At 43.2% G+C, this 14,619-nt stretch overlaps 1 protein-coding gene across 5 annotated transcripts in view; it reads left to right on the plus strand.

The window, feature by feature from the left end:
• si:dkey-288a3.2 (protein phosphatase 1 regulatory subunit 37) overlaps window positions 1-14,619 on the plus strand; it is a 52,234-nt gene that overhangs the window by 8,788 nt on the left and 28,827 nt on the right. For all 5 annotated transcript variants that reach the window (XM_042072950.1, XM_042072951.1, XM_042072953.1 and 2 more), the window contains 5 exons: window positions 712-859; window positions 9,035-9,190; window positions 9,716-9,828; window positions 11,659-11,800; window positions 13,009-13,175. In XM_042072950.1, coding sequence (XP_041928884.1) covers window positions 712-859; window positions 9,035-9,190; window positions 9,716-9,828; window positions 11,659-11,800; window positions 13,009-13,175 — 726 coding nt within the window. The remainder of the gene's footprint in view (window positions 1-711; window positions 860-9,034; window positions 9,191-9,715; window positions 9,829-11,658; window positions 11,801-13,008; window positions 13,176-14,619) is intronic.

Consider the following 14,619-nt stretch of genomic DNA (forward strand, 5'->3'; position numbering starts at 1 on the left):
ATGCGATGGACCTAGGGATGAAATCTAACAATGGCCTCCAGATTTGGCAGCCGCAATAGTCAGAAACTTGTTTTCCATGTTTGATGTTTTGCTGCCCGTTCAGACAGGTGAGTGGTTTGATGAAAGGACTGCAGGTGAAACTGAGTGAGAGAAACGGTGCGGCCAGTCCGTAGGAAGGGCAGAGTCAGGCCCCTGAGCCTGTTTCCATGCCTCTCTCTCTCTCTCTCTCTCTCTCTCTCTCTCTCTCTCTCTCTCTCTCTATCTGTATCTATAGTATCTCTTCCCTCTCTTCCTGTCTTTCTCTACCCCCCCTTGTCCTCCTCCCTCCCCTCATCCATCCCTTACCTTTCCATCCCTCCCTCTCCTTCACTCTCCCTCTCTCCATCCCTCTCTCCTCACCCCCCCCCACAGACACACACAACTATCACCACCTCCACTCTCCCTCTCTCCATCCCTCCCTCTCCTCCACTCTCCCTCTCTCCATCCCTCCCTCCTCCACTCTCCCTCTCTCCATCCCTCCTCTCCCTCTCTCCATCCCTCCCTCTCCTCCACTCATCCCTCTCTCCATCCCTCCCTCTCCTCCACTCCCCCCCCCTCCATCCCTCCCTCTCCTCCACTCATCCCTCTCTCCATCCCTCCCTCTCCTCCACTCCCCCCCCCTCTCCATCCCTGCGTTCCTGTGAGTGACGGCTGTCTGTTTGGTGTGGACAGAGTAGCTGCCTGTGGAGGCTGGATGCGTGCAGCATGCCCATGGTGGAGTACCCTGCGCAGGCCTTGTCAAAGGCGCTCCTCGCCAGCAGGCTGACGGTGCTGCACCTGGACGGGGCCAACCTCAGTGGCAGACCGCTCTTCACTCTCGGTACGCTGCACTCTCACGGAGGCTTCAACCGCTCACTCAACGGTCACCACGTACATCACTAACACTGGGACTAACGCTAACAAACATAGTGTAAAAATTAAAATAAAAATATACTTGTAGGAGGAGGAGGAGGAGGAAGCCTTTACTATTGGTAGGCTGCAAGCTCATGGAGGCTTTAACCATGCACTCAACAGTAACCATGTGGAACACTAACACTAACAAACATAGATATATTAAAGTGTAGAAGCTAAAATAAAAAATGTACTGTATATATATACAGGAGGAGGAGGAACCCTTCACTCACGTTAGGCTGCACATTCATGAAGGCTTCAACAGTACTCAACAGTAACCATGTGTACTGTAACACTTGTAGAAATTGAAATGGAAAAGCATAAGAGGAACTCTTAAATCTCCTGACCGTGTGTGGCCACAGGTAACGCCAACACTGAACAGCACAGCTGTGTATCACACTTCTGAACTAAAGTGTAGAAATTAAAATAAGACAAATAAAGGAGGAGGGGCAATGTGTGGCCATGACTAACACTAACTCTGAACAACACGACCATGTAACTCTGAACAACACGGCCATGTAACTCTGAACAACACGACCATGTAACTCTGAACAACACGGCCATGTAACTCTGAACAACACGACCATGTAACTCTGAACAGTACGACCATGTAACTCTGAACAACACGGCCATGTAACTCTGAACAGCACGACCATGTATCTCTGAACAGCACGGCCATGTAACTCTGAACAGCACGACCATGTAATCCTGAACAGCACGACCATGTATCACACATAGTGAGGTTAAAAATATTCTAACACTAACAAACGTGTAGTGAAATTAAACAAAAAATTAATTTAGGGGCAGAGTTCAGCTGTTTAGATGCTGTCGGACACTCAGTGCTTGAATGCATTGAAGGGTGCTGCATACAGACACACCAACAAATATGAAACATACAAAATAAAACATATACATGACATGCGCTATTATTTAATAGGCTACGTATTCTCTTTAATGGCAGATTCTCATTCTCATGTACACAAGATTGGCTATGTTTACTGCATAACACTAACACTAACAAACGTATATCAGTGTTGTGAAATGAAATTGAAAACATATTTGTACTGTATTATTTAATACAAGCACATAGTTTTCGTTTTTAACCAAATAAACTTAAAACGGTGTATTAGAGCTGATATTTTGCTCAATTATCTCTCTTTTGTGCAGGGCCCAAATACTCTAATCTTATAAAGTAGCATATGTATTTATTTTATTTTGTTTATTTATTTCTCTTTCCTTATAATACAACCACATTGCTGTGTGCGTAGATACAGAAGAAAGGTGAACTTCCAACCTCATGTGCACTTTGAGATTTATTTTTCAGGCTTAAAATATATGATAAGATATGATATGAAATCAGAGCACTAGAGGAGGCTTTGGTGGTACAGTATGGAAACTAAGAGCTCTTCTCTCCTATCTAACAGTGTAACACTGTACAGACAATTACATGGATTAAGTTGTGATTAGGTCAAATGAGATGTGACGTCGAACAGTGCGGCACTTTTAAGATAATTAATGCAAATTGAATTGAGAGGTGTATCATCCGTCGTCATCTTTCTGTCTCCTCGTGTTTAAGGCCTGCCTCCTGTGGTGTCCCTCAGATGGGCTGTTATCGTGTAGGTACATGCGCGGGAATTATACTGTACACACCTACCACTGCAGCAGCTCAGAATTAAGACGTTAAGACACAGAGTCACCTTCAGCAGGCACAGCAGAGCTTCTCTGTGGCATGCGTGTCATAGTGGAGTGTGTGCCGCCATAGAGACGCTGTCAGGTGTGTGTGTGGGTGAGTGTGTGTGTGTGTGTATGGCTGTGCCTGCCCAGATAAGCAGTGTCCGTTCACAGCCCTGGCCAGCAGGAACAGATGACGGCGGACAGGGCGAGGCATGGCAGATTTTGGCCCTGCGACCCTAACAGCCAGAGCCACCCGGGATTAGATGTCCTAATCTTCTGCCTGTCACTTCACACGCTGCTGAGTCCACACACACACACACACACACGCACACACACGCACGCACGCACACGCACGCACGCACGCACGCACACGCACACACACGCACGCACGCACACACGCACGCACACACGCACACACGCACGCACGCACACACACCAGTGCACTGTGGAGACATGCACGCACGCACGCACGCACGCACGCACACACACACACACACACAGAGCCAACACAACCTGACACATAGCTCCCCTCTCTCTCTCTCTCCCTCTCTCTCTCTCCCCAGTGCACTGGCAGTATGGCCTCAAGTGGTGTGCTAGAAAAGCACATCAGAGCCCAGACTGAGTGACATTCATATTGAATAAGTTAAAGTTTAAGATATTTGGCTAAGTGCTTTTGTTATGCATATTTAACACTTCTTACATATACATACTTGAAAACATCCAAGATGTAGAATGATTGAGGTTAAGATGCAGATTTAGTTATTTTTCTATGCATCTCTAGATTTCTTGTTGTTTACATGTATCAGTTATGTATTTTAGATTCTCATTAGACCACAGGCAGCTAATAATGTGTAATTTCCAATGTGCGTTTAATATGCTCACCTGGTAGAAAATGGAAGCACAGAACAAGGTCATGGGATGTGTTCCACACGGTCTGTGTCTCTGACAAACAAAGTGTCTTTACGGCAGGCTGATTTGGAAAAACGCAAAGTGTAAAAGAATTACAACGCTGAACTGTCGCTGTAAAGTGTAAAAGAATTACACCGCTGAACTGTCGCTGTAAAGTGTAAAAGAACTAGATGTACCGCATAGCGGTACAAAATATGACCGCCGCTCAGTCCTGTACATCCATTCCGCGAAAATAAATCACACTTCAATTTGTCTCCATCTTTTACTCAATCCTCCACTCTTGAAACTTTTGTGTATTCTTGTTTGGCATGCCTGAGTGTGTGTGTGCGGCTGCACAGAAAGTAGCCTACTTGTGCTGAAAAGGTGAATAGATTGTAGAATAGCCAAAGAAGATGTAGCATTGTTATAAAACCTTTAAAATCTCTAAACAATCACAAGTAGGGCAGGTCATCACAGTTCATCCATTGCAACTGGATTGATGAAAGGTCACTTACACCTGTAGGCTACATTGTATTTGGGAAAAGCAAAAGGTATCAGCATAATGTTATTTTTTTTTATTTATTTTTTTTTATGTATTTATAAACAAAAACATCTCTGTCAGTTCCATGCCGTTTTCAACAGCTATCAAAAACAAAGGTCATTTTTGGATGGATGGATTTTTTGTGAATATTTCTTCTTCTACATAAGATTTTAGTCATCTTTAGTTCATGTAATACTTTATTGTCAATGCACAAATTAAGTAACAGTAGTCTGAAACGTTATTGTTAATGCACAAATTAAGTAACAGTAGTCTGAAACGAAATGCTGTTTTACATCTAACCAGTGGTGCAAATAACTGACATGTCCAAATGGGCCTTGATGAAATGCGTCGCTAGACTGTTCATACACATTTTAACGGGCCAAAGTTGAAGAGCTTTTGTCCGTTATTGTTCGTGCAAATATAGGCTGATTCATGTTCCCTTGCATTGTTTAACTGAGGTCCATGGCTAGTCTGGCTTTCATCAGACCCAGCTCAATCTTTTAAGAAATCAAAAAATAAATAGCGGGCAGATCAGGCTGGGTTCACCCAGCCTAGTCCATAGGCACCCGATATTGTTTAATTTTCAGATTGAGATATACACGCTCTGGCTATTCTAAATGCAAAAATGCATTAGGGAGTTATGACAAAACTGTAACTAACAAACTAGATCCTAATAGAAAGCTGTCAGCTTCCCTAAGCTACAGGTAGGATTATAAGGTAGGCCTATTTACAACATAAATTGTCAATAGGCTATGCTGGCGACACAAATAAAATCTCCTTTGGAAACCAATGGCTTACGACTTACAGTATCAAGCGGACTTAAACTGCCATATCGTGGCAAAAAGTTGTAATAACATTCACGCAGTTCCATGAGTCAAGGAAAGCGCGAATGAAGTAGCCACTTCTAAATGGGACCCACTACACAGTAGCTTAAGGTGTGTTGCTAAAGCAGCCATAATGAAAGGAAGGTGTCATTGTTTGGATACTTCACACACACGTGCTTTTTAATTTCACAGACTACAACTACCAAGCTGGAATCAAAGCACATCGATTCCCCTCTCACACCCTGCACGCACTTAAAACAAAATAAACAGGCGTCTCAGTCTCACGCATGTATAGGCAAAACTGTATCAGACTGGTGTAATGTTGGTAAATCTTCCATTGCACAGAATGATTTTGTACCACGTGCAATAAATGACAGTCGAAAGATACAAACAGTGCTGCTATCAATTTGCTTGGTATAACCGCATTTATAGTTTTCTACAAATGCAATCAATCAAATGGGCCTCCATCACTCAACCAACGCTAATGGTAACATTAGGTCCTTATTGATATTACAAGATTAACGTACCTGCAGTAAAAACCAAGCATGTCCGATAAACATCCTCACTTCATCCTCACTTACACTTCATGTGAACATCGTCCTGTCCTTATTAGATGTTCGCTGCGGTAAATTACAGTCCTTGTAGGAAGTGTCCATTATTTTTCCAACCCACTTTTAACTTCCAAAAAAATTACGTCTCACTGCAACGATGCGCCATCTAGTGGACAAACGACTACTTATCGCCAATACTGAAAATGCAGCCATGATGATGATGAATATTTTGGCTTTCTTTTGATCCTATTGAATTTGTAATTATGTATCGGCCGTTCTAATACCGATAGTATGTGGGTGCCTGTGTGTGTGCATGTTTATATGTGTGCACCGCCATTTACAGGCCAATGAGTGTACAGTCACTAAATGTACACATAACCTAATTTTTTTAGCCCCCCCCATGGATGAAATTCTACGAAACTTGGCATACCCCCAGACCCCCAGAGAATTCCAGGTCAATCATACACATAAAATTTGGTGCAGTTCTGAACATCTTAACTGAAGATAGGGGCGATTAAAGCAGAATAATATTGCATTTTCATTTTTGACTGGGGCGGGGGGGGGATGATGTGGGCCCTTGAGACCAACATACCATAAAAGATTCACAGGGAACTGTGTCTGCCCTACCCTCCTTTCGGGGGGTCCAGTCCAGAGGGGGGGCTGCAGATCAAAACGAAAAACGATGGTTCCATGCTATCCATGTGGGGTTACATGCCCACCAAGTTTTGTGTACCCCGGTCTTTCAGTGTCACGGGAATCCTTGTTGGTGTACGTCACTAAATGTACACATAAATTATTTTATTGTAAGGCCCCCCATGAACGAAAGTACACAAAACTTGGCATGCATTCAGAGGGTGTCATAATGATCCTACACTTTTAATTTCGTGCAGTTTTGACCTTGTCAGCCAGAGATATTGAGATGAAAACACCAAATGTTTTGCTTTTTAATTTTTAACTAGGTGGCGCTATACATGAAATAAGTGGTAATGGGATGGGTTGACATGCCCCTTTAAGACCAACATACAAAAAAAAGGTGGACCTCCTAGGCCCTACGGTTCTCGAGATATTCACAGAAAACTGTCTCCGGCCACCTACAGGCCAGTTGGTGTATAGTAACATAAATTAATGTATTGTGTGGCCCCCCATGAACGGAATTCCACAAAACTTGGCGTGCATACAGAGGGTGTCATAATGATCCTACACTTCCAATTTCGTGCAGTTTTGACTATGTTAGGTCACAGATACCTTCAATTACACCACCTCATTTTTACTTTTTTGTGTTTAACTAGGTGGCGCTATACATGAAATGAGTGGTTATGGAATGGGTTGACATGGCCCCTTGAGATCAACATACAAAAAAAAAATGGTCCTCCTAAACCCTACGGTTTTCGAGATATTCACAGAAAACTGTGTCTGCCCTACCCTCCTTTCGGGGGGTCCAATTCAGCGGGGGGGCTACAGATCAAAACGAAAAACGATGGTTCCATGCTATCCATGTGGGGTTACATGTCCACCAAGTTTCGTGTACCCCGGTCTTTCAGTGTCCCGGGAATCATTGACGGAAATTTGGGCATGCGAAAAAGAAAAAAAAAAAAAAAAAAAAAGAAAAAGAAAAAAAAAAAAAAAATCTGACTAAACCTATATGACCGCCGCTTCGCTGCGCAGCGGTCATAATTACAACGCTGAACTGTCGCTGTAAAGTGTAAAAGAATGACACCGCTGAACTGTCGCTGCTTGCGCGAGGTGGGGAGGTCCTGTCAGTACAGCGAGGGGGGAAAGCAAATCCAGGGCGTCTCTTGCTCTCTTTCTCTTCTCTCCTTCTGTACATTTCTTTCTCTGTGTTCTTCTTTCTCCCACTCATCTCTCATTTTCTCTCTACTGTTCTGCTGTCCGTCTCTGTGACTGTCTCTCTGACTTTCTGTTTCTCCCTCTCCATCTTTCTGCTCTCTCCCCTCCTCTCTCTCTCTGTGACTGTGTCTCTGTCTGTTTCTCCCTCTTCATCTTTCTGCTCGTCTCTCTCCCTTCCTCTCTCTCTCTGTCACTGTGTCTCTGTCTGTTTCTCCCTCTCCATCCATCTCTCCGCTCATCTCTCCCTTCCTCTCTCTCTCGTTCTCTGTGGTGTGGAGAGAGGGCCCTGTCCCTTTAAGCCCTGGGGGTCTGTTTGATATTTCGGGGCTGCTCTGCCGCCCCTAGTGCCTCTCCGCGGGGCGCCCAGCTGCTGATCATTGCTATTGATCGGCGGGGCCCTGATTGCGGGACTCGCTGTGCCGCGCCGAGGAGTCCCCAAAATCAATCCAACGACCCCCCCCATTTAGTTCCTACTGTGCATGATGACAATGTTGGCATTCCACATGCAACCCAAAGGGGCCTGATCAAATCTGCTGCATTGATTTCAGGAGACAGTAGTGTGTTGCCGCCAACGAACTGCCAAAGAACAAGATTATGTTTTTTGTTGTTGTTGTTGTTGTTGTTTATAAAGGACAGAGAACAACATTTTAACAATGTTGTCATTAGCAACAATAGAAATAATGGTAATACAAAGTCTAATTATTCCGATGTTATTTTATTTATTTATGAGGGCGATAAATGTTGTTCTAATGCACCCCGTGCTCCTTTTACATTGCGGTAGCCCCAGCGTTATTTTGGTGGGTGATCATTTGTTTCCAACACAATTACTGTATTTTTCCTGTCGAAGTATAGGCTCGGCACCATGGATTTGTGCCCTTGCTTTGTGTTCACCTCACAAAAGACAGGTCGTCTTCTTGGAGTTGGTACTCAGTGTCCAAGTGTCAGTGTTCTGTTGAAGCAGTGTTGTACATCGTTTATTGTATTGCTCTTTTTGTATATTGTGTAGTTATTACTATTACCACTACTACTACTACTACTACTACTACTACTACTACTACTACTATTACTATTACTACTACTACTACAGTAATAATAATAATAATAATAATAATAATAATAATATAGTAATAGCAAAATTTGTCACCACTTAGGCCTGTACTTCCCTTATTAATGCTTATTAATGCTAGCATAATGCTACAGTCATTATAGTTTCCACAGTCTAATAATATAATTTATTATTCCATGGTCTAGGTTGAAAAGGGTGTCGTTTAAAAAGTGATATACTACACCTATGAAGTAGATCTGGTAAAAAAAAGTTTAATCGCTGTTCCATATCAATGCTTATGAATGGTAACTATAACAACGATATTAGGACGACAGTTGAGCCTGGAGGCAGGCTTCACAACAATGGAAAAAACTAATGTTTTTAGCTCTAAAACTCATTTAGTATTAATAATTGATTTCATATTTATTGTGCCCTTCGATGCGTCCATTATCAGAAATAAATGGACTTCGCGGACGCTTCCGCGTCGTCCATTTATTTCTGATAATGGACACCTCGTCGGGCATTATCCCTTACTCATAACATATAGAATATAGAATTCATGAATTCTGAACAGCCAAGAATGCATGTTGACACATCAGGTGGGTGACACGTCTATGTCTGTGTCTGTGTCTGTGTCTCTCTCTCTCTCTCTCTCTGTCTGTGTCTGTGTCTGTGTCTCTGTCTCTGTCTCTGTCTCTGTCTCTCTCTCTGTCTGTGTCTGTGTCGTGTCCAGTGGGGACTCTGAAGCAGAACGCTGTGCTACAGGAGCTCAGCCTGGCCAGTAATGGTCTGAACAGCTACCAGGACGCCATGCAACTGGGAGACCTGCTGAACAGCAACCGCTGCCTCCTCCTGCTGGACCTCAGCAACAACCTCCTAGCTGATGAGGGTAAGGGTGGTGAGGGGCCTGCTGGATGGCAGATATAGCAGCGGAGTCCATTACCATACCATATGTTGACCTTTGACCTTTTTGTTTGTAGAGTGAATGATACAGAAGTTTCATTTTGAATAAAAGGCCAAGGACACTGTTATAGTATTAGTATAATCATTTATAGTAAAGTGTATTATAGATTGATTACAGGCTGATTAAATGCCTGCAGTAGTGTTTATTTGTGGTATGGATTAATGTATTGGGGGAGAATTAGCTGGCTTGCCAACTATAGCTACTGTATTCTATAACTGCAATGATATATACTGTAAGCATTCAACAATAAGTAAAGCCTCATTCTTGTTTTGACGTGATGCCTTTAAAATTAAAAAAGGGAAGTAATTTATTACGGTTCCAATGTGGTGAGGACGTTGCTGTTATCATTCCAGTTAAGGTATAGTATAGTTGGTCGTGGGGAGATTCTGTGAGTGTGTGTGTGTGTGTGTGTGTAGATGCCAGTGATGAGTGTGTTTGCCTCATGGACAGGTCTAGAGGAGATATGTGCAGGGCTGACGTCTCAGCAATCAGGTCTGAGGTCTCTGGTGCTTCTCAACAACCAGATCACACATGCTGGCATGGTGCCTTTAGCAAATGTTTTGGTAAGCATTATGGAAAACAACACACACACACACATACACACACAGACACACACACACACACATACACACACACAAACACACACAAACACACACACACACACACACAAACACACACAACGACACACACAGACAGACAGACAGACAGACAGACAGACACACACACACACACACACACACACACACACACACACACACACACACAGACACAGACACACAAACACTCAAACACAAACACACACACACACACACGGGATCGTTGGTCATGATCATATAAAAAAACAAACAAATGCTGCCAAAATGACTGTGTGAGCTGTGTGTCAGTATGGTGTTTTCTGTGTTCTGAAGGAGGCTGCCCTTGACTGATGTGGATGTGTGTGTGTGTGTGTGTGTGTGTGTGGGCGGGGGGGTAGGTTGAACAGATGAAATGATAAGATCTGGAGGCTGTGTACTTTGTCATGTTTTTGTTGTCATTAAATCAGGCTCCGTCCTTAATAAGTACTGCACATTAACTCACTCCAGAGGCTGTGGATCAAGTGCTTATGAATGTCCCTTTCTCATGTGAACATCTCAGCTCTGCTTTGATCCTTAATAACACCCGTTCCGTTTTAGTCTGCTCTGATTGTCAGCGTAAACTGTACCTTTCTGTCTTGTCGGGGCCATTGGTAAAAATCAAAAGCTGACAAATTAACGGCCTATTCTCTTTTCATCCAAAGACCCCTCAGCTTATTCACCGCGTCTCAAATCCAGGCCAAAAATACAACATGTACGTTCCATTTAGCCCTCCCTGTTAGAGAAAGGAACAGTTTGATTAAATAATAGATATGTGTTTAGAGGCTTTTCATGCGGTCTGTCATTAAGAAGGAGAAGTAGACACCCTTGCGACCATAATGAATATAATTAGTCCAACGGCTGGTCGTGTCAAATATGACATAAGAAGGCCTGTTATTAACCTTTTCTCTTTTACTTCTCGCCTTCCGGGGTGCCTCAAAAGAGTCGACAAAGTGAGAATCCATTATCTGGTCAGGCGTAGAAGTACTCTGATCAAATGAACACCAGTGAATTATATTATTTAACATAATAGCAATCAGTTAGACGAGAGAGGCCTCCATGCCAATACGTGTGACAGTGATGTGAAGGTGGAAGGAGACCATCAGATACAGTGCCCCAGCGAGGGTGAAATCCATTTTCCTTCGCTTAGTCAAAAAGAAAGGGGGGGAAAAAAAGTCGTTACTCGTTGGTTATCAGAGTAGCGTTAGATATGCACAGCAATTATGCCCAAATCGAATGAATAAACAAACCTGGCAACGCACACGTCACACGTGTTAGTGCTCATGTTGTGCTGTCACTGACTTGCCCCCCCCCAGTGTTTTTGGTTCGGCGAGAGAGAGAGTGATGGCACTGAGGTTGACGAACGGGAGCGTCGCCTCGTCGTTTACGCAACGTCGGCGCTCCCTGGTGTCCCGCTGCCATCACCTGCTTTATGGCCCTGCTAATCAGGCCGCAGACGTGACGTGACGCCGTGAACGGGCTCCTGAGGATCCTGCCGGTGGCGTGTGGTGTGTCGGGCGGGACGTGGGCCGTGAGTAGGTGGCTCAGGCATCGCCAGTTCATCACTCTATGATGTGTTCACATTACGCTCTCTCATACAGCCATCACTAGCAACTCAAGATATAGTGCTCTCTGCAGTGTGTGTGTGTGTGTGTGTGTGTGTGTGTGTGTGTGTGTGTGTGTGTGTGTGTGTGTGTGTGTGTGTGTGTGTGTGTCTGTCTAGTTCAAAACTGCAAACAATACTATTTCCTTTATTACACTTCTTTTTGTTTGGTATTTCAGCCTGATTTAAAGACACTTGAAAGTTTAAAACTGGACCAAAATCAGCTGCAGAATGAGGGTGTCCACATCCTGAAGGAAGCCCTGATGAGGAACAGGTCCATCCTAGTCCTCGGTCTAGCAGACACGCAGATCACCTGTGAAGGTTTGTTACTTAGACTAGCCCCTTTCTAGTGTCATGGTATGAAACTATGGTTACACTTTACTTGACAGTGTTGACATAAGAGTGACATGACACTGTCTTGAACGTGTCATAAAAAGTCATAAATGTTTATGACATAACGCTTCTGTTATTAAGTGACATTCGGTTTTTGTCATAACAAGTTAGGGTTAGGATTAGGGTTATAGATAGATAGATAGATAGATAGATAGATAGATACTGTATTGATCCCCAAGGGGAAATTCAAGGGTCTCAGTAGCATACAGACATCACACACAACATGCACTTACAGCAGAAATGGTAAACATAAGTATACGTATAAACATATAACTAAACTCCACTGTACAATAAAGACAGTAGAAGAAAAGAAAGATAAGAAAACTAACAAAACTAAATACTAAATACACTATATAAATTAAATTAAGAAAAGTCAAATGTGCTTGAGGGTGATCAAGCATAAGACGCTTGTAGTGACAGGGCCAGGACTGGTGAGGTGCTAAAAGGAGTGAGTGTCATGGTGAAGGTGCAAACAGTAGTCCAACCATAGTCCTTTAGTTATGTGTGCATGGCAAGGTGCTCAAGAGAGTGAGTGTCATGGTAAAGGTGCAAAAAGTAGTCCAACATTAGTGCAACAGTGCAACAGTGCAAGAGTAAGGTCTAGAGACCAGCATAAATAATATAGACAAATAGGAGAGTAAGTGTAATGTAGACAAGGTAGAATAAAAAAAAACTATTTCAGTGCAAGAACAGGTTTAGAGTTAGGATTAGGGTTAGGGTTAGAGGTTAGGGTTAGAGGTTAGAGGTTAGGGTTAGGGTTAGGGGTTAGAGGTTAGGGTTAGGGTTAGGTTTCATCTGTCATGACAGTGTCGTGTGTTCAGTCCATTTCCATTGCATCACTAACAATAAATCTGCTATTGAATTGAAACCAGGAGGTACATATGGGGAATGATGGGCAAAGAGCAAAGTCACTCAAATAGCAAAGTGTCTCGTGGGGCCCTTAATATCATATTGACATATTGTCACTATACACAACATTGTGTTTTTAGTATACACACTGATATGATGCCGTTGAACTTTGAGCTGAGTCTGTCTGTCTTTCAGCATTTCCACTATTTATTCCGGTTTTATGTATGTATGTATGTATGTATGTATTTGTTTATTTATTTTTTTATTATTTGTCTAAATGGCTGTAGGTGCTGTGGCCTTGGCCGAGTTCATTGCGGAGAGTCCACAGATACGACATCTGGACGTTCGTAGGAACCATATCCTCTGCGGGGGCCTGATGGCCATCTCTCTGGCCCTGAGAATCAACCATTCTCTTATCGCTCTAGACCTGGACCAGACGAGAAAGGCAGAAAAGGTCAGCCTCATAGCCCCATCATTCTTTAGAACCGCCTCTGTCACAATAACGTCTGACCTTTAGAACCGCCTCTGTCACAATAACATCTGACCTCTTGATCCTTATCGGGCTTTTTTTATCTGCCGAGAGATTTGGTTTTGGACCTTTTTGGCTGGGACTTGTCAGAGACCTTATCTTATCCTTATCTGTTTTTTCATGATTATTTTATTGTTTTCAGTCATTAATGTAAATTGGAATTGGTGTTAAATGCTACATTGATGCTGATGAATAGTTTCCTCTCAGGGATAATTGGTCTCCTGTCAAGAGTTCAAAAATCACATGAAAGACACACACACACACACACACAGTACACACACACACACACACACACACACACACACACACACAGTACACACACACACACACACACACACACACACACACACACACACACACACACACTCATACTCATACTCATACTCATACTCATACTCATACTCATACTCACACACACACGCACACACACGCAAGAACCCTCCAGTGCAGCCGGCGTTTCAAACACATCAGCCTACTTCCATGTGTATGTTTTTTTCGAATTGTGTGTGAAAGGCCTAGGGAAAATGATGCCACAACTTAAAAACACGGCCCGGCAGGAATAGGGAAAAAAAATAATTAAGCACACTTGCCATCTGTTTGTCATGATTTTATCTCCTCTCTCTTATTTGCATGCTAAGGAATTAATTGGAATCTCCAAGGAAAGCAATTCTCACTTTAAAACAAACTCTAAAGCGTGTTCTTGTTTAGTACCAAACTTTGTTTTCAGTGTCGTTTTGATCCATTAGATTTTTTTTTTCATGTTTTGTTTTGTTCCAATTGTCAACTCTATTTCTGCCTCCTGTCAATCTCCCTTCCCAACACTTGTCATTTATTAGCAGCTATGTGGCTGCTCTTCCACAGCGTCGCCAGACTTCCACTTTGCCTATATATATATCTTAGTGTGTGTGTGTGTGTGTGTGCTGTGTATGTGTGTGTGTGTCCTGCCCATATTAGTCATAACAGGAACAGCAGGTCGTTCTGGAGAAAGTATAGCAGGTGATATTTAACACATTAGAATACAGAACATATGGTTGCCAGATAACGGACAGCTTGAGCAGATATGGGCCGGATTTGGGCCAAATGTGGTGTGATTTCCGGGTGCGGCGCTGTTGGGGGCAGAGTTTTACCCCAGATTTAGGGGCACAGCTGGGAATTGTCTGGGCTGCCTAGAACGCGGGGCGAGGAGTGACAATTGTATTAATTGTATTGTGTGTGTGTGTGTGTGTGTGTGTTTTCAGTCCATTCCTTACCAGTGGGACATTGCTGTTTGACACGCGAGCAAATGTTAGGTTCACACACAACATCTGATTGATGTCATGGTCAGCTGTTTACTGGTCTTTTGCGAGTCAAATATTGGTTTCAAAATAAC

Source organism: Alosa sapidissima, chromosome 19 (genome assembly GCF_018492685.1).
Source record: "Alosa sapidissima isolate fAloSap1 chromosome 19, fAloSap1.pri, whole genome shotgun sequence".
Classification (NCBI taxonomy): Eukaryota; Metazoa; Chordata; class Actinopteri; order Clupeiformes; family Clupeidae; genus Alosa; species Alosa sapidissima.